The following is a 22,172-nucleotide window of genomic DNA, read 5'->3' on the forward strand; positions in this document are numbered from 1 at the left end:
TCATCTGCAACATAATATGGGTTAGTGTCTCACCAAGTGGCTCTCTGCATATATTAGCAGACTATCAATCAATAAATGGTTGTCCGTATTTACCCCCTCTGTCCATAGAAAAACTAGCACGTTTAGAATAACACTGGAATCAGAACTGGCACCCAGTGAAAAAGGCATGCAGGAACAGCATAGAATTTTGAAACCTCTCACATACTACTTTAAAGTGTGTGAACCTGTGCAGAAGACACTCACTTTAAAAATATACAACCCTTTTGCCTTCATTATTTTTATTTTATTTTATTTATTATTACTTTTATATTGCTCCTTTTCTCCAAGTAGCTCAAGGCAGCACACATACTTCTCCCTTTCCCCATTTTATCCTTACAAAATCAGTGAGTGGCAATTTGAACCCTGGCCAGCACTCTTAACCACTTTTCTACATTGGCTCACATGGCTGCAGTCCTATCCTCAGTTACATGAGCAAATACATTACTGGCCAGGTCAACAATCCAGGTTATGGTGTGTTTTCTGTAGCATTTTCCACATGGAAATAATTCTACAGCATAACATATTCTCCATTCCTTTGCATTACTGTAATGATACTCTGCAAAAACACATTTTTATATGTTCATTATGCCCAGTCATCTTTGAACGACTAAAAATAGCACAAATAAAAATCCCCTTTTCTAATTTGATATTTGCCTTTTGCCTTCTTTCCATTTGACCATCTATTTCTTTCCCGAAAGTCCAGCTTTAAAACAGCCTTCTTCAGAACCATTAATCTTTCTTTCTGGAGAATAATTAAAATACAGTACTTCAGGACATGAATGGTATTGGTAAAGCATTGTCTTGCATATTTTTGACTACTAGGTTCAGTTGCCTCAAAACCTGAAAGAATATTATGGTGTGTTCCCAAAAGAAAAGATTGATATGTACTGTACAAGCAAGTTGTACAACTTTATTCAGCCAAAGGAACAAAGCTTGTTGTAATGTATAGATCTCGCCTTGTTCCACTTTGTACAGAACCAATGAGTTCAGATGGAGAAAAGAATTCTGATTCAGAATCCTAAGCATGTTTACTTGAAGTGAATCCCACTGACCTCAATGTAGCATACTCAATAGTATGTGTGTTTAGGATTGTAGCTTTAGTTTCTTCCGTTTGCTCAGAGGAAAGAAATATTTTGAATAAAGGAAATATTATCTTAGCTTGCCCTTGTGGGAATAACAGCACATATTCTTTTTGTTTCAGATGTAAACTTTCAGGCAGGCAGATTTTAAGACATGATGATGAGGCAGTTTTTCTATGGTACTCAGCTATGAGGGTAAAAGTCTGATTGTTTCTTTTACTTACCAGATATCAAATTTTTACTAGCAAAGTCCAGCAGAGTAAGCATGTTAGGAGATTTGGTAATGTTATTGACAATAACCTACATGAGGAAAGATGTGGTTACATGACCATCTTGGTATAAAAATAGCAGGGTCACCTTGTTCTTGGAAATTGATTTCACGTGTCTGAGCAGAAAGCTGCATACTCCATCTGCAAAGTTGGAAATCCATTTGCATTTTCAGATATTTGTAATACCTTAGAAAATGGAGAGCACAATGAAAATATTGAATTGTGGTTGGTCACTGTTGCAGTACACAAACCTTTTGATGTTTACATAGCAGCAGATGAATGCATAATCTCTGTCTGCCTTGACTACTTCAGTCTCAGTCTTGCATTTAGCATTCAGTGCATTCAGATACCATATTGCTTGTTCAAAGCATGGTTTGGAGGATTGGGGGGAAGCTCTTTATGTACATTCTCCCTCTCTCTACTTTTCAATCCTTCCCTCACAACTCCTGGCTTAATAAAATACCAACTTGTTTCAGAAACCTCAGTTTGCTGTGATGTCAGAACTTGCACACTATGGTTTGAGTGATTAGCCCAAATCAAGATTGCAAACCACAGGTTTTTATTTCTTTTTCAATGCTGATTTGGGGGGATGTATCAAACTACAGTTTTCTGGTTGGATAGCATAGCATAGCTCAGTGCCAAACTAGGCCCTATCCAAATTAGGGAGTAATGTGATAGGGAGTAAAGTGGCAGGAGTGCCAAAAGGAGGAGCTGGATCCTGCCCCGTCCCCAGATTACCTCCCTCTTTCCCACCCCATGATGCTCCCTTGCAAACAAAAGCAAACAATTGAGTTACTGAATTCAGTACTATAAGGAGTGGTGTTGCCTATTGAAAAGGAATAGAAAAAATAATGGGTGATGTATCAAGCAATAGCTGTTCAACACATGAAAGAACAGTACCCATAGTTTAAAGCACAGTCTGGCGTGCATGAAGTGTGATTTTTAATTTTCCCCCTCCCCTCTTTTCCTATAAATTCTAATTGTTATTGATACAAAATACATTTTATTTATGGTCACCAATCAGAGCAATACACATTACTATACATCATTTCTGTGATAATCATAATAATTTTGGTATATACACTTTGACACAACTTTGTTAATATATGTAGAAACGTTTATCTGAGTGTTCATTGTTGTTTTATTTTTATTTTGTGCAATTGCTGCATGGCATGTGCTGCATTGTAAACAAAGATATATTTTGATGCAACCATGTTAAACAGTTTAAATATGAAAATATTTTTTTTTAAAAAAAAACACCAATGTTATATTTAAAAAAAGGCTGTCCACCACAGTAGCTAAATGGGATCTTAGAATTTAAAGGCTATATCCGCTCCAGATGCTGGGAAAAACAAGGAAGGGCTACTGACTCCATGCCACAGCTTGTCTGCTTTCCAGGAGCATCTGTTTAATACTGTTTCAAACAGCATACTGTTTGTGGTAGAAGCAGGACCAGAGGGTTACTTGGTATTGTTCATCAGTGCTTCTCACATGGGATGGGAGGGGGTGCTGTTGAGAGAAGGGTCTGTGCAAAGCAAGAACTGTGAGTCTGCTAAGAGTTGCAGAAATAAATGGCAGGTGTAGGTTTTAAAAAGCACTATGTTAAAGATGTGGTCACATGCTTTTTCATAGCTGCTGCGGTATTGTTACTCCCCACTGGTAATAACAGTAAAATTGGTCCTCAAATGATTTAAGTTGTACAGTTATATCTCTGAAGTCGAACGGAATCTCTTCCAGAAGTCCAAAACATTCGGAAACCAAGACACGGCTTCTGATTGGCTGCAGGGTGCTCCTGCAGCCAATCAGAAGCCACAGAAGCTGTGTCGGACGTTTGGGTTCCAAAGAATGTTTGCAAACCAGAACACTCACTTCTGGGTTTGCGGCATTTGGGAGCCAAAAGGTTCAACTCGCAAGGCATTTGACTTCCGAGGTACGACTGTATACCTTGTGTTGATTGTGGAAAAGCCCTAAGACAACCCCAATCTTTATTTTATTTATTTTAAATTTATTTATGAAAATATTTATATAGCACAATTTCCTCAAAGAAATCTAAGTGGTATGCAGCAACAAATATTATAAACGCACACACACAATAAAAATACATATGCCCCTGATTATGTTGTGAAAGTGGCTAATGGGAGATTTGGGGTTTTTTTCTTCTTGTAGAAAACCTGAAAAAGGAATCCAGTACCTAATTGAGAGGGGCTTTGTGCCAGATACGCCTGTTGGAGTTGCTCATTTCCTTCTGCAGAGAAAAGGACTCAGCAGACAGATGATTGGAGAATTCCTCGGAAATCGACAAAAGCAGTTTAACCGGGATGTGTTGGAGTAAGTAGCAGATATGAAGCATCTGTTGCATATTTAAGTGTACACTATGTGGATTTTAAAGAAAGGGATGTTCACCAATTGTTTTGTGCATAAGCTAAGAGCAGTTTCAGAGAAAAAGAAAAACCAGGGAAAAATTATTTCCCCATATACATTTACAGCTATGGCCGCAACTCAGAAAGACTGTTCCAGAAGGAGGTTCTTAGCTATTTTATCTGCTATACTATATTATTATTTTAATTGCCTAGGATATGCTCATCCAGAAGGAAAGTGTCTATTGATTATAAGTCCTTTATTATTCCTTGAAGTATTACTCAATTCATTGTCTAAAATAAAATGACATGACAAAATGTGGAAGACCACTACCATCCAGAAAGCAAGTCCCACAATATTTTCAGTTTTGATGTGCTGTACTGTGTACTGCATGGGACGCGGGTGGCGCTGTGGGTTAAACCACAGAGCCTAGGATTTGCCGATCAGAAGGTCGGTGGTTCGAATCCCCGTGACGGAGTGAGCTCCTGTTGCTCGGTCCCAGCTCCTGCCAACCTAGCAGTTTGAAAGCACATCAAAGTGCAAGTAGATAAGTAGGTACCGCTCCAGTGGGAAGGTAAATGGTGTTTCCATGCACTGCTCTGGTTCGCCAGAAGCGGCTTAGTCATGCTGGCCACATGACCCGGAAGCTATACGCCGGCTCCCTCAGCCAATAAAGCGAGATTAGCGCTGCAACCCCAGAGTCAGCCACGACTGGACCTAATGGTCAGGGGTCCCTTTACCTTTACCTTACTGTGTACTGCATGCCAGCTCATGACATATTGGCCCAAATTTATAGAATTATGTATACATTACTTTGATGAAGAATTGCTGTTGAATGCTAAGGTTCCTGTTGATTAGTGGTACACCTTAATCGGCAGAATGCACTCATATAAATATGCTTTAATGAAGCATTCTATACTTGGCAAGTGGGTTATCTTATTCCTGGACCCACTTGTTCTATATATTTCCGTACTACAAAGGAACAGTGAAGCAGGGCCTTCTTCTAGGGGGTGGGGAGGGGGGCAGAAATCTGTCAGCTCACGGGTCTTCCTTGAAAAAGCAACACAGATTTTAAATTCCAAAGTGATGTTTTCTAAAAACAGTCCTGTAGATGAGAACGTTATGTTGGCATCTTGCCTAACTCTGTTAAAGAGAGGCTTTTGTCCTGGGAGTTGCACCACGTGAAAATGTTATTGATGCCTATTTGACACAATGCCAAAACATGTTGTTGTTTAGTCGTTTAGTCGTGTCCGACTCTTCGTGACCCCATGGACCAGAGCACGCCAGGCACTTCTGTCCTCCACTGCCTCCCGCAGTTTGATCAAACTCATGCTGGTAGCTTCAAGAACACCATCCAACCATCTCATTCTCTGTCGTCCCCTTCTCCTTGTGCCCTCCATCTTTCCCAACATCAGGGTCTTTTCCAGGGAGTCTTCTCTTCTCATGAGGTGGCCAAAGTATTGGAGCCTCAGCTTCACGATCTGTCCTTCCAGTGAGCGCTCAGGGCTGATTTCCTTCAGAATGGAGAGGTTTGATCTTCTTGCAGTCCATGGGACTCTCAAGAGTCTCCTCCAGCACCATAATTCAAAAGCATCAATTCTTCGGCGATCAGCCTTCTTTATGGTCCAGCTCTCACTTCCATACATCACTATGCCAAAACATATGATCTACAAATAGGCTAGGAAATTTAACCCTGATGACCTCCTCTTGATGTTTGCTTCATTGACTAAAATCTTATAAATTAAACATTGGATCTTTTTTGTTTGCCTGTTATTATGTTTTAAAGGCCATTCAATGAGGTTTTGAGTGCACTTAACTGAGCACTGGAATGCAGCCAAAGGAATTAAATATGCAATTGCAATGTTCAGTTAAAACAAGCAACCTTAGGAGTGCAGAAGCTTCCCATGTTAGCTTGTGTCTGGTACCAAGATGGCATTTATTTCTGTGTTGCATCGGGTTACGAAATATGTCAAGTTTTCCTGCATTATACAGCTAACCAAGGTACTAAAAAGACCTGGCTTTATTTGTTGACCGTTTGCTGTTTTATGGATATGTGGCATAGCTAATTAGATTATGAGGAAAATTTCATTGTCCATCTCAGAATCACCCTGGGCGTTTTGGTCAGGAGGATGATACTATATGCTCAGTAGTAAGCTACTCTTGGAGACCTGGTACTGCCATCCACAGATATTTTGTGGAAGACTCTGCCCTTTTGAGATTTCTAGCTTTTGGGACTGTATGCCTCTTTGATGTACAGAGTGATGCCACCTCCAACAGCTGTCCTTCCCTGTCCTTTCTGTAGAGTTTGTATCCAGAAATAACCAATACCCACTGGTTCTCTCCATCCCAGCAGGTTTCCATTATGCTCTTTGTATCTATGCTATCATTTAAAACAAAGTACAACAGCTCACACAACTTGAATCAGTGGCTTCCAGTATTAGCTTTTAAACTCTTGTGCATGGTGTGTCTTTGCGAATGTCTCTGGCACATATGTTTTATCCAAAGTATCCTCTTTGAATTGATACCTGTCCCTCTGCATTTTAATTGCCTGGTTCTGCCCCTCATTTGAACAATCATAAACATTTTTACCCTGATGCCATATGTCAATGCATTTTAATAAAAAGCCTTTTAGCATGGGTCATACGTTCTTACCGTGGCACCTGCATTAGTCTATTGTACTTTGTAGAGATTGATCTTTCATTGTGTATAACCTCAAAAGCCTAATAAAAAGGAAAGAAACCTCCAGATTCTATTTTATTTTATTGGCAAGTAGACCTCACAGGCAGCAGAAAAGGCAATTAGATCATGGTTTCACAAATCATGGTTTTGCATCAGCCTTTTAAATCAGCCCTATCCACCTGAGTGCCTTTTCTCCCTCTCTGCTCTCCCCTCTCCACTGTCTGCTACACAATTCCTCTCACTTTTCCTTTCCAGTTATTGAAAAGAGTACTGGTGTGTTATTATGCACAACACTTTAAGGGGGAAAACGGTGTGTGGTAACTGGTACCCCTTCTGTCAGAGAAGGGAAAGTATATTGTTTTCCCCTTTTGCTATCCACTCAAAGGCATGCAGGAAGGAAAGTAAAAGAACACCGGGTCTTCTTGCTGCCACCCTCCCTTCCAACGTTCATAGGATAGGCAAGGAGGGGACTGGTGTCTGTTCCTCCGTGCCCTACTGCTCAGTAAAGTAGTAAATTAAAGTAATGTTTGGTTGTTTTCTAATGGAGCTACTGACTGGGGGAAATTGCTTTTTGAAGAACATAAAAGTGATTATTATTTCTGCCAGAGAGATGTCTTTGAAAAATCATGACCTGCTTACATAAGCTTCTTTAATTGATATATAGTGCTCATAATTCTCTCTTTGCCCTTTAATCATTGCATGCTTCATCTGACTGAATACTATACTAAGTACAGCAGTTGGTATTTTACTGAAGGCAGGGTGGATTGCTGGGGGGGGGGGTATGCTGGAGGGTGGCAAAATCAAAACTCTTCTTCTTCTTTGTCCTAGCTGTGTTGTGGATGAAATGGACTTCTCAGCTATGGAACTAGATGAAGCACTCAGGAAATTCCAAGCTCATATCCGTGTTCAAGGGGAAGCTCAAAAAGTAGAACGACTCATAGAAGCTTTTAGGTATGGACGTAAACAGATAGCTATCACAAGGTTTAGTCACATACGTAGTAGGTTTGAGTGTACTCAGGCTGAAGTAGTTAAATATTATCTTGATCTAAAATTCTGTTCTCACGATATTATATATTGTAGACCAGCCTTCTGGAGTTGATGAGACATGTACTTAGAAACCTCCAGAGGCCACTAGGTTGGGAAAAGGCGGCTATAGATTCTGGCAGCTTTGTTTGTTGTATCTTATGTTATCAAGTCTAAATGTGAACAAAGAAATGTCTACTGTCGGTTTAAACATTTTAAAGGAAATTAAGGTCACAATCCTATACCCACTTACCCCGGTGTAAGGCCTATTGAGCGCAGTGGGACTTACTTCTGAGTAGGCATGTAAAGGATTGTGCTGTAAATATTCTATGTTCTCATCTTGTTGAAATGGAAGCATTTATCCTTTATAACATTTTGCAATGTACTCCGCTGACCTTTTAATTAAGCAGTTTAGCTTAGCTGAGCAAAGAGCATTAACTTATTAAAGCCTAGACAAATGTTCTTTATCCATGGTGGGGACGTGGGGAGAAATGTGAAGAATCTTCCAATATGCTAAAAATAAAGAGGCCTATCCTCAGAGGGTGCCACAGATCTGTTGAAGCCATTGGTCAGACTCATTAGGCATGAAATGTGTACAAATGGCATATTAGCATAGATATAAATTATGGATCAAAGTTGCATCAGATATTGTTGCATAGTTTGACTTTGTGCTGGCATATTTTGGCTATATCTACATGGTTAGAAGGAGGAAAAGTTTACCTGAGTCAGTGGTGCACTTCATATGGACTGTGATGCTCAACCCAAGAAAATTTGGCCTTTCCATTGCATATTTTGCCCTACAAATATAAGCTGTTTTACACTTGCAGTAGTCTTATATTACCTTACTTTGCCATGAATAAAGAATGTATAATTGTCACCACTATCCTATTTCTGATGAATTGTGCAAATCTGGGTAATTTTTATCCTCTTTGATCCACTAGGTATGGTTTGCAGTCTGCAGTGATAAATATGTATATGTATATTTTATGTATATTTCTATACAACAAGTGAATATTGCAGGAAACTGAGGGCACTTACTGTAATGGAGTTAGACTAGCCTTAACCACCGGAATATCTAGATCAGCAAATAGTAATTTGGTTACAAAGAGTGGGTATAATAATACATCATCTGCATTAAAGATACTATTATTAGCTGAGATAATGTGATGGAATGGTAATTAATATTCAAGCATTAAATGTGTATGTCAGGAGTATAATTCCAGTATCCTCAATGAAACAGTTTATTGGTTTGTTCTAAAAGGCTTATTGACTCATCCTTGAATCTGACCACTCTTATTTCGGTGTCTTTTGTAGCCAGAGATACTGCATCTGCAATCCAGGTGTTGTGAGACAGTTTAGAAATCCTGATACCATCTTCATCCTAGCTTTTGCAATCATATTATTAAACACAGATATGTATAGTCCAAATGTGAAACCAGAACGCAAAATGAAACTTGAAGATTTTGTCAAGAATCTAAGAGGTATGCATAATTCAAAAATTTGCCAGGGTCTAAAGGCTGGGTTTGTTTCATTTCCTCCAGTCTTGAACAGAAAATGTCAAAAGCCCCATTTTTCTTTATTAGTCTGCCATTTGTACTATGATTTGTTACCAGGCCAGGAGAAGATTGGAAAGGGTTTTTGGGAAAGGACAACAGTCTGATTACTAACAATGCGGCAGCACCCGTTTCTAAATAGATCGTTTCTTAAATACTAAAGAGGCAGAAAAGTCTGCCACATGGCTTTGGAAGCACATTGTTGTAAAAACTGCAGCAATAAGTTGCAATTCTATGCACACTTACATGGAAGTAAATCATTGAACATAGTAAGACTTACTTATGAGTAAACATGCATAGACATTTGCCATTATGGTCTACACCACAAAAACCGCAAAAGAATTCAGTAATTAGATTCTGTTCCATATTACGCGTTTGTGTGACTATACCCTACAAAAGTGTTTTAGAACTCTGAGGAGGCTGAGGAAACCGAGATTCAACTTCTGGAGAGAAAGGAAATGTTTCATATCTGAAAGACCAATGTGCGGGTGCTTGTAATTTTGATTGCCTCTTGTATTTCTGCACTGCAAACCATCCCTCTCCAGGTCTATGGGCCAACTTCATTCACAGCAGAAAGTCTTTATTAATGTTTTTAAAGCAACTAGGTTGAGAATGTGCTTTATCTTTCACGAATGGTGCTTCAAGACTTGAGTTTTATTATTGCTCGGACATTTAACATTGTGTGTGTGTGTGTGTGTGTGTGTGTGTGTGTGTGTGTGTGTGTGTGTGTTAACAAACTGCTATCTGTTACCTAATTGTATTGATACTCCACAGTACTCTTGGTTACTGTTGTATCAATAACTAAAAATAGGGCAAATGTGTATTTTGCAGACAGGGGTAGAAATCTTTTAAGTAAATAAATATCATACTGATTTTAAAAGAGCATAACTGGAGACCAATTCAGTGTAAATGGCTTGGAACCCAAATACTCAAAAGAGTGCCTCTTCCCCTATTAACCTACTTGTCTGTTAAGATCTTCTGCCAAGGCCCCTCTTCAAATGCCATTATCAGAGATATAATACATGAGAGCAAAGTGTTTATAGAAAGCTCTCCCTATGCAGATTCTTCTGGAACCAGTTGCAATCTTTTCTGCACCAGAACACCTTTTTCGTCATCTGGGCATTTAAATCTTATGTATATTTTAAATACTGTTTTCTTCGTTCTTCTGATGTTTTATGATTACTCTTATTGATTGTATACTACCCTGGAATTCTAAACAAGAATGAGGGGCGATATTTATATATCCAAATGTCATTGATTGAAATTCACTTCTTTAATTGTTAAATGGCAGGTTCTTCGGAGATACTGATCATGACATGCAAAGATTTAGTATCAGTGATGTTAGTGTAACAACCAGTAGCTAGATCACATTCTTTACAAGGCAGAAGTGTAGAGGTATTGCAGTTTTTGAGCTGGTAACAATGATGTTTGGGTTCTGTAGGTGTAGATGATGGTGAAGATATTCCACGGGAGATGCTTATTGGGATCTATGAAAGAATCCGAAAGCGGGAGCTCAAGACAAACGAGGATCATGTGTCACAGGTCCAAAAGGTTGAAAAACTCATAGTAGGAAAGAAACCGGTAAGTTATATTTTGCATTTGCGAGTTACATGTGCAAAAGTATATGCTCTATTCACTGAACCATTTCCTACTGAGCCATATCCAGCTTTGGGGGCATAAATGACTGCTCAGAAAGTGTCTCTCCTGAGTTACTGGATCTATTTTATATAGTTTCTTTAGTTTTCTAAGTATTTATATCCCACCAACTCTAAAGCATAGAGGTTTTTATTCCTCTATATTAAACATGAAAATATTCCAACATCTTTTTATCCCTGCGTGCCAGCTTAATGCAAACAACCAAAAGTCAGCGCCAGTAAAGAAATCATATTGCACCTTAGGAATATGGCAAGAGTCCAAAGAAACAGAATTCCAAAGTTGTGGGGCAGCTGTTGTGTTTATATGGGAAGGTGGGCACACTCATTGCATCTTTGTATGCTTACAGATAATGGCTTTTCCAAAATGAAGAGGTAGAGTTATACAACTTTCATTGCCTTATAGACTGGAAAGTGGGATTTTGAAAGCTGCAGAAATACACCGCAGAATTTAAGCTTTGTGAGAAAGCAATTTGAATGATTAAATAAAGTCATTAGGATTAAATTAGCATTCCTTGTGCTCATTCCTGCTTAGTGACAGCATAACTATGCAAAAGGGGGTTTGAAAATAAATGCCTATCATTATTTATAGGCATGTTTGCTTTTATAGGAGTTTAGTGATAGTAAGACCATGAAGTATTTGCTTGATATGATATGTATTTCTCTGAAATTTAATTAACTTGTATGTGTCTTTTTCTGCTGTAGATTGGATCTCTACACCATGGACTTGGTTGTGTAGGTATTTCCTTTAATATTCATTTCTGTTCCGTAAGCAAAGCTCGTCAGAAGGGCCCTAATATGTTTAAATCCTTTGTTGTTACTCAGATTTTGGCAGTTCATTGTTTTCTCATCCTAAATATTTAAAAGTGTCAATTGTTGACCTAATGAAACTTTTCCATTTTGTAAAGGAGCCAGATTGTTCTTTTTTCTGTGGGGTTCAGTATCACACAGATAGAGCTTGGTACAACAATGAAATATAAAAGTCAATTACGGTAATTAGCAAGTGTCAGGGAACTGCCATCAGTGCCAGAGGGAGAGAGCAAAAGCCAGAGGGATTATAGAGAGCCCCCAGGGATCGGGAGGAGCAGCTCCTCTTCTGGGGAAGAGAATAAACGCAGCTCCAGGGGAGAGGCGGTGCAGGAGTCGGATGTGGCGAGGCAGTCCCACGACTCCTTGCCTGGGACAAGCGGGGAAGGAAGGGGTCCTCCGCTGCCCACGCCCTCTCTGCGCAGAAGGCTTTTGCGCAGAGAGGGAAGGCGGAGACTGGGCGTCAAGGAGCTTTTGTGCTGGAAGAAGTTCAAGAAACGCCCACCCACGGATTCTGCCAGTGATTGAGGCGGCCACAGGCGAGTGGCTCTCCGGACAGATAAAGTTTACATTAGCAGCCAGCCAGGGAGAGGTTTGCCCTGCTTGCGCACGAGCAACCCCTTGGAAACATAACAGCAAGCATAAGTGAAACTGGGGGCAGCTTTGTTTATAAACCTGGCTGAGGTCAGTTGTGGTGAGCTGCCCTTAGACATATTTCCTAACAATTTTGAGATTAAAAACAATTTGCCTCTCCCCTCAAAGGTGTGCATGGCCTCTGACCTGCAGATATTTAAACATACATCTCTTTCTTTTGCATTATTTTAATGTCAGAATATTTCATAAATGTGCTTTGCTTTCATTGTTTTTAGTGTTTAATCAGCTTAATCAATCAGTGTGGAAACTTAGCACAAGATTATGCAGTAGAGGAATGTGGGACTGAGACATTCCTTTAGGATCTTTCACACACACAAGCTGCAAAACGGAGAACATTGAGCATTGGGTGTGCCCTTGCATGTCTTCTGTTTATCTGTTATATATAGGGGTTGGGGACAGGTACAGTGGTACCTCAGGTTACATACGCTTCAGGTTACATACGCTTCAAGTTACAGACTCCACTAACCCAGAAATAGTCCTTCAGGTTAAGAATTTTGCTTCAGGATGAGAACAGAAATTGTGCAGCGGCAGCAGGAGGCCCCATTAGCTAAAGTGGTTCTTCAGGTTAAGAACAGTTTCAGGTTAAGTACGGACCTCTGGAACGAATTAAGTACTTAACCTGAGGTACCACTGGATAGATGAAGGTCTTCACATATTGTCACATACGGTAATAAATGTTGGAATACTGCTGTTGGTGACTATTGTGGGACCTTTGACAGCAAATATTCAGGCTTCCAGTTATCAATGAAACCTCATTGCCATATTAAATTAAATAGAATATGCTTAGTAATGTTATTCAGGTACCTCAAGTATTCTAGCATTACCTCTAGAAGAAAAAATTAGAACTAAAATAAAAGTTAAAAAGTAAAGAAATTGCCTTTTCACTTGTGTTTAATATTAGAAATTAAATATAAGAATTTTCTTTGGAGCAAACCATAATTCTTCAGTAATTTTTGTACTAATTGATAAGATGAATTTCTGGCTTTGACCTTTTAGAACAACTAGGTTTGGGTCTTAACTCGCTCCTCCAGTCACCAGCTCCTGCCATACCACATCGTCCACAACCTACAGGAGCCAATTGTTAAGTTGGTGGGGAATCTGTTCAGTGAACTCTGCTCCATTCACAGAAGGGAAGTCAAGATTCATGCCCTAAACCAGGAGAGGCTAACATTTTCCACCATCCCTTACTACTGGCCATGGTAGCTGGAGCTGATGGGAGTTGGAGTTCAACAACATTTAGTGAGCCACAGATTAGCCACTCTTTATTCTGCTGTATTCTGCAGATTTGCTATAGTTTCCCCATGTATTGAATAGAATTGGGCAACTGATCTGCAAGAGCTCAGAAGCTCACTGAATATGAGAAACGTTTTCTTGCTGACTTTGTGTTATACTTTGAGACACTTCGTTAAAACATTTGTATGAATATGAAGTATATATTATATTCTTCATATGGAAGGAATTTTAAATTGTGCATGCTGCATCAATCATTGTAAAAGTGGACCATGTGTGGCAGGTCACTTTGCTGATCAGGATTCCGCCCCCACCCCCCGTACGTTTGGCATCTTTCCTTAGATGTCATGGATGCCAAAATAAAATTATTGGCTCAGGAACTGAGATGCAGTTCCTCTGCACTGGGGCTAAGAAGAACTCAGAATCTAAGAAGTTAGACTCTAATAAAAAATTCATTGCAATTAAAACTTATTGTTAGTAGCCTTCTGTTTGTCCATGTATAAACAGGCTAGCATCTTGTGGAAAAGACAGTGGAAAATCCATATTGACCTTGAAGTAAAGGAACCTTAGTCCCCATACTGTATCAGATACAATACATGCACTGGCATGGAGCTAGGGGGAATTATTTTCACCTATTCCCCGTACTGAGGAAAATCAGAATACTGTTGAAGAGTTAATGATAGTAAAGGTAAAGAGACCCCTGACAATTAAGTCCGGTCACGAACGATTCTGGGGTTGCGGCGCTCATCTCGCTTTAAAGGCCGAAGGGGGGCCGGCATTTGTCTGCTTCCACAGACATTTTTTCCAGGTCATGTGGCCAGCATGACTAAGCCGCTTCTGGCGAAACCAGAGCAGCATACAGAAACACCGTTTACCTTCCCGCCAGAGTGGTACCTATTTATCTACTTGCACTTTGACATGCTTTCGAACTGCTAGGTTGGCAGGAGCAGGGACTGAACAATGGGAGCTCACCCCGTTGTGGGAATTCGAACCACCGACCTTTCAGTCGGCAAGCCCAAGCGGCACAGTGGTTTAACCCACCAGCGTTAACCCACCCTGTGTTAATGATTGGACAACAGGCTTCATGAAATAACATATGAGTTTACCACCAATATATAAATATGATGACAAAAAAAGGAAAATCCAAAAGGGTGCAAAGAGAGGCTAATGAAAAGCTTTTCCTTAAATGTTTTTTATTTTCAGCATTTTTAGCTATTTCCTCCTTCACCGTTGTGGAGAAGACTTCACCTAAATAATACTGAGCTCCTTTTTAATTGACTAAAGTCAGCATTGTACTATATCCCACAGGTCCTTTCTCTTCCACATCGGAGACTTGTTTGCTACTGCAGGCTCTTTGAAGTTCCAGATCCAAATAAACCACAGAAGCTTGGATTACACCAGCGGGAAATATTTTTATTTAATGATCTGCTTGTGGTATGTATCTGACAGGCATATTTTTATAACACATTATATTAATGCAGAGACTCCATTAAGTAAAGGGGCTTACTTAAATGCCGAATCCATGTAGGGGCACTATGTGGGTTTCTGCATGGATTGTTATTCATATGTGGATGAAGAGCTGTATATACAACTACAGTTGTATGCAGTGCTCAGGATCAGCTAGGAAAGTTGTGCAGGGAAGCCAAAGGGCTAGTAAATGGAAATGGTATTTTAGGCAGAGTTTGTCTTCAGGATGCTTACTGGTGTAATATTATAAGGGTTTATTGTCCATACATTTCAGTATTTTTAACTAACTGAATACTTTCTCCAACATTGATTTCTATGCTTGCTGATATTTTTAGGTCACTAAGATCTTTCAAAAGAAGAAGAATTCAGTCACATACAGTTTTCGACAGTCCTTTTCCCTCTATGGAATGCAGGTGCTCCTTTTTGAGAATCAGTGTAAGTGTTTTTAGCTTCTCATATGAGTTAAGGGTAAATTGGTGCACCTCATTTCTTAAGAATAACTATACCTTGAGGAAGCAAGGTATCTAGTGGTTTTTCCCCATTTTTTAGAAAAGATATTGCAGAAATGCAATGAAAACCTATTGTTTATATTGACGTGATAGTGTGATTTTGCTTTGTTACCACATTTATTTAAATGTTTATGAAACAGAATAAGAATAGCATTTGAAGACTTTAAAAAATAAAGTATGAAATCTTGATTCTCTGAAACATGTGAGCTATAATGGTTTAGTATATGTACACATACGGGATATTTGGGAGAAAGATAAGTTTGGTTCAACACAGCCTGACACTCTCCTCCAGATTTCTCCCCCTTCAGCATTTTTCTTTAAGCAATGCATAGCCATTATTGCAGCTGAAGGCAGCAAGCTACAAATATCCCACCCAGCCTATCTGCATGTTGCAGCTGTCAGATTCAACTTGTTCTCAAGGAATGGAATTCATATACCTTCTGAGAATTCTGTCAATTAAAGCAAAGGCAGTGAAAAGCATTCCATTTAGAAGCTGGCAAGGTGATGGAAATGATTGGCAACGGGGAGTGGATGATAAAGGTAAAATGTATTTTGAGGAATCAGTTAATTCTTTGAAAGGAAATAAAGTATTTATCTCCACATTCGTAGGTCATGAGGGAAAGACAAAATAGATACTTCCACTTTTTCCAGAACAAACCTTCATTTTAAAAACATGAAGGTCTGCAGTTTCTTTTCACTAGAGACCACGTAACAGTGAAAATATATTCACCAACTTCCTTCCTCCTGCCAATTCTAACCTTTAAAGAGTCTTCAGAAGATATTTTCATACCCCTTTCTGAGAATTTATCTAAGTGAACATTTGTGTATCCAGTTGTATATGTACTATTTTTGTACAAAATATGCATTGTTTTATATATCCTCTTTTGATGGTGATCAAATCCATTTTATATGGTTTTTAAACATTTCTTGCCTTACTCTATTTATTTATTTATTTATTTATTTATTTATCCTCAGAAAGTTGTATATTAGTGTTTCTTCTACAGCTCACATTACAGTTATGATTTAAGATTAATGACTATAAATCTTAAATATTTCTTTTATATGTATGGCTAAAAATTCTATATAATATCATTTCTAATGTCTGTCTGTGGCCAAATAAATCACTGTGTATTAATGTTTTTTTACTTAGTACTTTTCTTAAAAGTAATTAAAAGTATTAACATGCTTTATTTAGTACTTTTAGTACTTTTCTATTTAGAAGCCCTTTTGGCTCAAAAATGTAAGGATTGGGGCAGATGACGGGGTTGTAATCCCACTTATATTTGATTGCCATAGCTCTCAGTCTTGTGATGATATTTGTCTATTTACCATTTTATAAGGTGCACTTTCATTAAAAAATACAACAGGGCGGAATACAACATATAAACACAAAATAACGATATTCATTTTAACATCAGTAAATACTGATTGACTTAACAAGAAAATTCATGTTGCAAAGGCCTTTCTGAACAATAAAGTTTTCAAGTAACATATGAATGAAGGAGGGATAGTTCCCACCAAACCACCGCTGCAAGGGAGTTCCACAGGGCAGGGCCTGCCTCACCAGAGTCCCTGGTGATGGTCTTGAGGGTGTGAGGAACCACCAGAAGTGCCCCATCAGAGGATTTCAGTGATCATTCAGTCTACCACTGCATCTAGTCTGTGATATACGGCGGAAATCCTTGAGTGAGTGGTGACTGTTGTTTTCCCTCAAACGCCCCTCATCATGTATGGTGACACATTTGATTCACCCAGGAGACTTATGTGGCTGAAAAAATGACAGCAAGTAGCCGTCTACAGGATAAACCATAGGTTCACCCCCATAAAATGCCCTCTTTGAAGACTTCCCATAGGCATCTAGTCAGCCACTGTAAGAACAGGGTGCTGGTCTAGATGGGACTTCCAACTAATCCAACAGCATTCTTGGTTCTAAGAAAGTCATTTCCCATTTTTCTGCCTACAAATGGTGGGATTTTGCCAAGTTTATAGTTTTGTAGTAACCTTTGAATGGCTGTTCAGTAAGGTCTTGTGTTCATTCGGACCCTCCATGTTATTCCTGGAGGTAGTTGGTGACAGAGAGGACAGTTTCTGCCAGAAACTGTAAAGAATGTGACAGACCTGTAGGCATCTTAGACCACCTGAAATAACACCAGAAACACAGAGAGACCTAGAAGCCCTGAGACTCCAATACATATCTCCCTCAGGGTAAGCTGCCCGGTCTACTCGGGAGGAGCACAATAGACACAGGTGCTTCCAGGCCTTATCCTATCAGTTGCACATGGTTACCAAGAAATGTTAATGTGGTAATGGAAATCTTTGATGTACTGGGATGTACAGTGGTACCTTGGTTTATGAACTTAATCTGTTCCGGAAGTCCGTTCTTAAACCAAAGCATTCTTAAACCAAGGTGTGCTTTCCCATAGCAGCGGGGGACTCAATTTACAAATGGAACACACTCAACAGGAAGTGAAACATGTTCTTATTCCAAGGCAAAGTTCACAAACCAAAACATCTATTTCCGGGTTTGCAGCGTTCTTAATCCAAGTTGTTCATAAACTAAGCTGTTCTTAGACCAAGGTACCACGGTATCTTTTTCACATTTGGAGATGCAAATAGAGAACAGAAAACCCTTGAAAGAAATTAATATACATATATCCCTTTTACCACTTCCTAGATTATCCTAATGGCATACGGCTCACATCAGCTGTTCCGGGAGCAGATATAAAAGTTTTGATAAATTTCAATGCGCCAAATCCCCAGGACAGAAAGAAATTTACGGATGATCTGAGGGAGTCTGTTGCAGAGGTACAAGAAATGGAAAAGCACAGAATAGAGTGTAAGTACAAAGGTACATATAGTAGAGCATTTAAAATTAATTATGTTAGGTGAATCTATTTTGGCATATTTACAAAAAGATTTCTTTATAAAGTTAAAATTTGCTCAGAAAGTGTGACTGAATACTACTCAAGATTAAACTGCAGTTGAAATACGAGAATGTTTTACTAAGTGCTGATATATTGCATTTTCCTCAGGAGACTTACAGTGGTCCAAGTGCATCCATTTCAGCTGGTGGGCTCTGACCACACTTTTAAACTCCATGACTGGCTGTTACCACATGGTTATGTGCCACTGCCATCTGGAGTCTGGCAGAAGGATTTGCATTGGTAGGCTGTTGTGATACAATTATGCACACAGACTACCAAGGTGCAGTGACACCCAACCAAATGAAGACATGGCAAATTTGATAGCATTGCTTTGTTCATTGCTACCTAATGATATTTGTTTGTTTGTTTGTTTGTTTTGCTTTGTGCGCCAGAGACTACATTATGTGAGGTACTGTTCCTGAGCATTTCTGGTGCCAAAGGAGAAGGGATAGGCAAAAGGCTTAGGTATATGAAATATTCCCCAACACTGAAATTAATAGGAATGCGCCTTCTCACACAGAGCTTTCTGTTGTAGAAGCCCTTAAAAGGCTCCGGTGTGTGGCCCAGCTTCTGGAATGCTGTGCCTTTTGCAGACGGAGCAAGCTTTATTTGTCCAGGTGCCAATTTTTAAAAGCATTGCATTTGGGATTATTGAAATTATTAACGAGCCAGCGAAGAGTCTATACGTATTTTTTCAGCACTACAATCTGAAAGAGCCAATAGAGTAATTGGCTTCTGCTCTCTTTTCAGCTGAACTTGAAAAGCAGAAAGGTGTAGTACGACCAAGCATGTCTCAGTGCTCTAGCCTGAAAAAAGAGTCTGGCAATGGGACATTGAACCGTGCCTGCCTTGATGACAGTTACGCCACTGGGGAGGGTCTTAAAAGGAGTGCCCTTAGCAGCTCTCTTAGAGACCTCTCTGAAGCAGGTATGCATTTCTTCCTTCTTTGATAAATATATTCATTGAACCTTAATATATATATGTGTGTGTGTGTGTGTGTGTGTGTGTGTTCAAATAATACACTAACAAATATGAAAATGTAAAAATGTAATCCTGAGAAAGTTAAATATGTCTCATTGTTAGTAGTGTGGTTTTTTTTCTGTTTTTCCCCCTCTGCTTATTCAAAAATTCCATTTGAAAATATTAAACTGTTGTAGCTTTCTATGTATACTTTAAAAGGAGAAAGAAGACAGAGAAAAATTGTAAGTTTATAATAAAATAATGGTTAATTAAATGCTAGGTATAATGCTAGGAGTAAACTGTTTAGTTTTGCGTCCCTTTTTGTTATTTTCTTCCTTATATTGTCATTAGGGGGAAAAACCCACCCAAATCATTGTGTATTGGCTGCTTCTTGTGCATTTTGTGCTTATGTGTATCCATGTAGTATATTGATGAATGAAATTGAGTGAAGCCCTGCTAAATTCTATCTAGAGAAACATAAATCGGATATAGTTGTGTGACTGGTGCTACTTTATCGTATTGCTCAAAACGTAGACTCTAGATCTTGCTGAAACTGTGGCTTGTGTATATACTACACTACTGTTGCCAGCATAATGGGGAAGGAACCATTTTGGCAAAGTAGTAATTTCACCACTGCTTTTGGGCCTAAAGTTTGAACTGATCTGGATGGTGATGGAAGTTTAAAATATATTTTAAATTATAGATGTTATACCTGGTTTTGGAATGTATGCATTTTAATCATTACATTTCACCCATGTGTGCAGAACGTAGAAAAATGCCACTACGATTATGACTGGAAATCAATGCCCTGGTGTATTTTGAATGTCAGGCACTACATTTCAGCTATGTGTGCAAAAGAACAGGCACGTTATTGGTTCCTGCTGTTGCTAGTAGAATTGCTCTGCCTGTTAACACCATGTACACTATGCTAAATTATAATATACCACTAGCAAATAGATTTAAATTTTTGCTTACTTTTCATCCTATATATTATTTTGACCTCTATATAAAAGTGAAGTATACCTTTCTCTTTAAAATATCATGTGTAAGCTTCTACTGTGCTACAGTCATCAATACTAATCTTAAGTATGTGCTATGTGTAATTATGTGCACATGCCTATTTGTGCATCAAAATATACACATACTAATATCTGCATCTTTATTTTTACCAAACGGGTTTACTTTCTATTTAGCCACAATTATTTATCCATAGTAATTATTATATATTACTTTACTTTGGGGACAATTCAGTGACAACCATGAATCCATTGCATGGAACAACACCAGTGCAAAGGTCCACTGAATTAACGCTTTTTAGAATTTTATTTAAAAATGTGCACTTGAGTAGACTTTGGATGAGGCCTCAGTTGTCATTATTTAGTTTCATGTAAGAATGGTTTCACTTTTCTGTTTTTCATTGAGAATGACAACATTCATTTTTAGAAACAGGATTTTCACTAATGTACCTATTACTTGACATGATTCCCAGTTAACACTTTTCATCCTACTAGGAGCTTTCAAACATTTACTTCAGACATTGTCATGTAGCTAGCTTCATTTGGAGGATTCTTTACCATAAACAAGATGAATTTTTCATAAGCATGAAACATCCCATATGTCAACAACATATGCCTTCTGTTGGCATATACTCATTGCTGACAAGTTATTTTCTGTAGTTGAATATAGGCGTCAGACTGAAGGGTTTAAGCAGTGACTATGTTAAACCCAGCTAAACTTAATTTTAACATTTTTATTGAGTCATAATTATGGAGAGTTTATGTTTGGACTTGTGCAGTGCAATTAATTTAAGAAACACACACATACAGTCAGGTATTGGTTAGGATAACCTAGGTGGCATTTTCATTGATTATGTTAGCTATTGCCAAGAACCAACTAGAAACAGGTGCAGTTCTATAGAAGTTGGCCTTTGGAGTGATTTCCATGGGTTCAAACATGGTGCCCCCACAGAAAGTTTCCTCCATGCAGTTTCAAATCATAGAGGTAAAATGCTTCACATGGTAACACATTCTGCGTAAATTATAGGCTGATACTGATGATCCTTTGATTTCATGAAAAATGAACAAGATGTGTAGATAACATCTTTTACTACTTTTTTAAATGTGTGTATCTATAGGGTTCATATTAAATATGATCTTCAAAGATACATGTTTGAACTGGCCCTCACTGCAATGATATCCTGAAGTGTTTAGCTTAAACAACACTGTCATTTTATGCCATCACTCCCCTCCAATAGAAAGATTGAGCATGTAGCTAAAAATCATGTAGTGTTGCTTTGCTACAGAACGCAGGAGGAGGCTGTTGAAGTAGAATATGTGTATCTTATGTAGGTAGAAACATGCTTTTTTCAAAAGGTTACCTTGGTTTTTTTAAAAAATATAAAAATTAATTTTACCACTCAAACAGTGGTTATAACTGCTTTATAATTTTTATTTCAGAGATTGTGTAAATATGTAATAATGTTGTTTTTTGATACTATGATGTATGTAAAACTTGGATATTTAATGTTTTTCTTTTTAAAAGAAAAATATGTCAAAAAATGTTAAGGCAAAGCATCTTTTAGTTCAGGGCCAGGGAACCTGTGGCCCTCTACACGTTTCTGGACTACAACACTCATCATTCCTGACCATTGGTCATACTGGCTGGGGCTGATGGGAGTTGTAGTCCAACAACATATGAAGGACTCTCCACTCTGCATGTTGGATTTTTAAGCCCTATATTATTCTCACCACCTGAATTAGGTTTTCCAGGTCTCCAGCATTAAATATGCCCTTTAACACTTCTCCAGTTTATTAAAGTATAATTTATTTAAAATAATAAATGGCTAGCTTTTAAAGGCTGCTTGTTCAGTTTAACAAAGTCAGGTTTACTTGTTTGTGTCTCATGCAGCCCAGACAACTTCCACAAGTTGTTTCATTGTGTGATAAAGAATAAATAGGCCCGAAAGAAAT

At 38.6% G+C, this 22,172-nt stretch overlaps 1 protein-coding gene and 1 pseudogene across 14 annotated transcripts in view; one reads left to right on the forward strand and one right to left on the reverse strand.

Annotated features, from left to right (window-relative positions):
* IQSEC1 (IQ motif and Sec7 domain ArfGEF 1) overlaps positions 1–22,172 on the forward strand; it is a 306,192-nt gene that overhangs the window by 274,016 nt on the left and 10,004 nt on the right. For all 13 annotated transcript variants that reach the window (XM_081175976.1, XM_081175978.1, XM_081175977.1 and 10 more), the window contains 9 exons: positions 3,554–3,715; positions 7,253–7,375; positions 8,762–8,928; positions 10,442–10,581; positions 11,358–11,387; positions 14,652–14,777; positions 15,146–15,245; positions 17,994–18,155; positions 18,994–19,170. In XM_081175976.1, coding sequence (XP_081032102.1) covers positions 3,554–3,715; positions 7,253–7,375; positions 8,762–8,928; positions 10,442–10,581; positions 11,358–11,387; positions 14,652–14,777; positions 15,146–15,245; positions 17,994–18,155; positions 18,994–19,170 — 1,187 coding nt within the window. The remainder of the gene's footprint in view (positions 1–3,553; positions 3,716–7,252; positions 7,376–8,761; positions 8,929–10,441; positions 10,582–11,357; positions 11,388–14,651; positions 14,778–15,145; positions 15,246–17,993; positions 18,156–18,993; positions 19,171–22,172) is intronic.
* Positions 1–22,172, reverse strand: part of LOC308579699 (tigger transposable element-derived protein 1 pseudogene) — a 146,301-nt pseudogene that overhangs the window by 93,967 nt on the left and 30,162 nt on the right. The gene's annotated exons all lie outside the window — the stretch shown is intronic.

This window comes from Podarcis bocagei (genome assembly GCF_964188305.1).
Source record: "Podarcis bocagei genome assembly, chromosome: 2".
NCBI classification, from domain to species: Eukaryota; Metazoa; Chordata; class Lepidosauria; order Squamata; family Lacertidae; genus Podarcis; species Podarcis bocagei.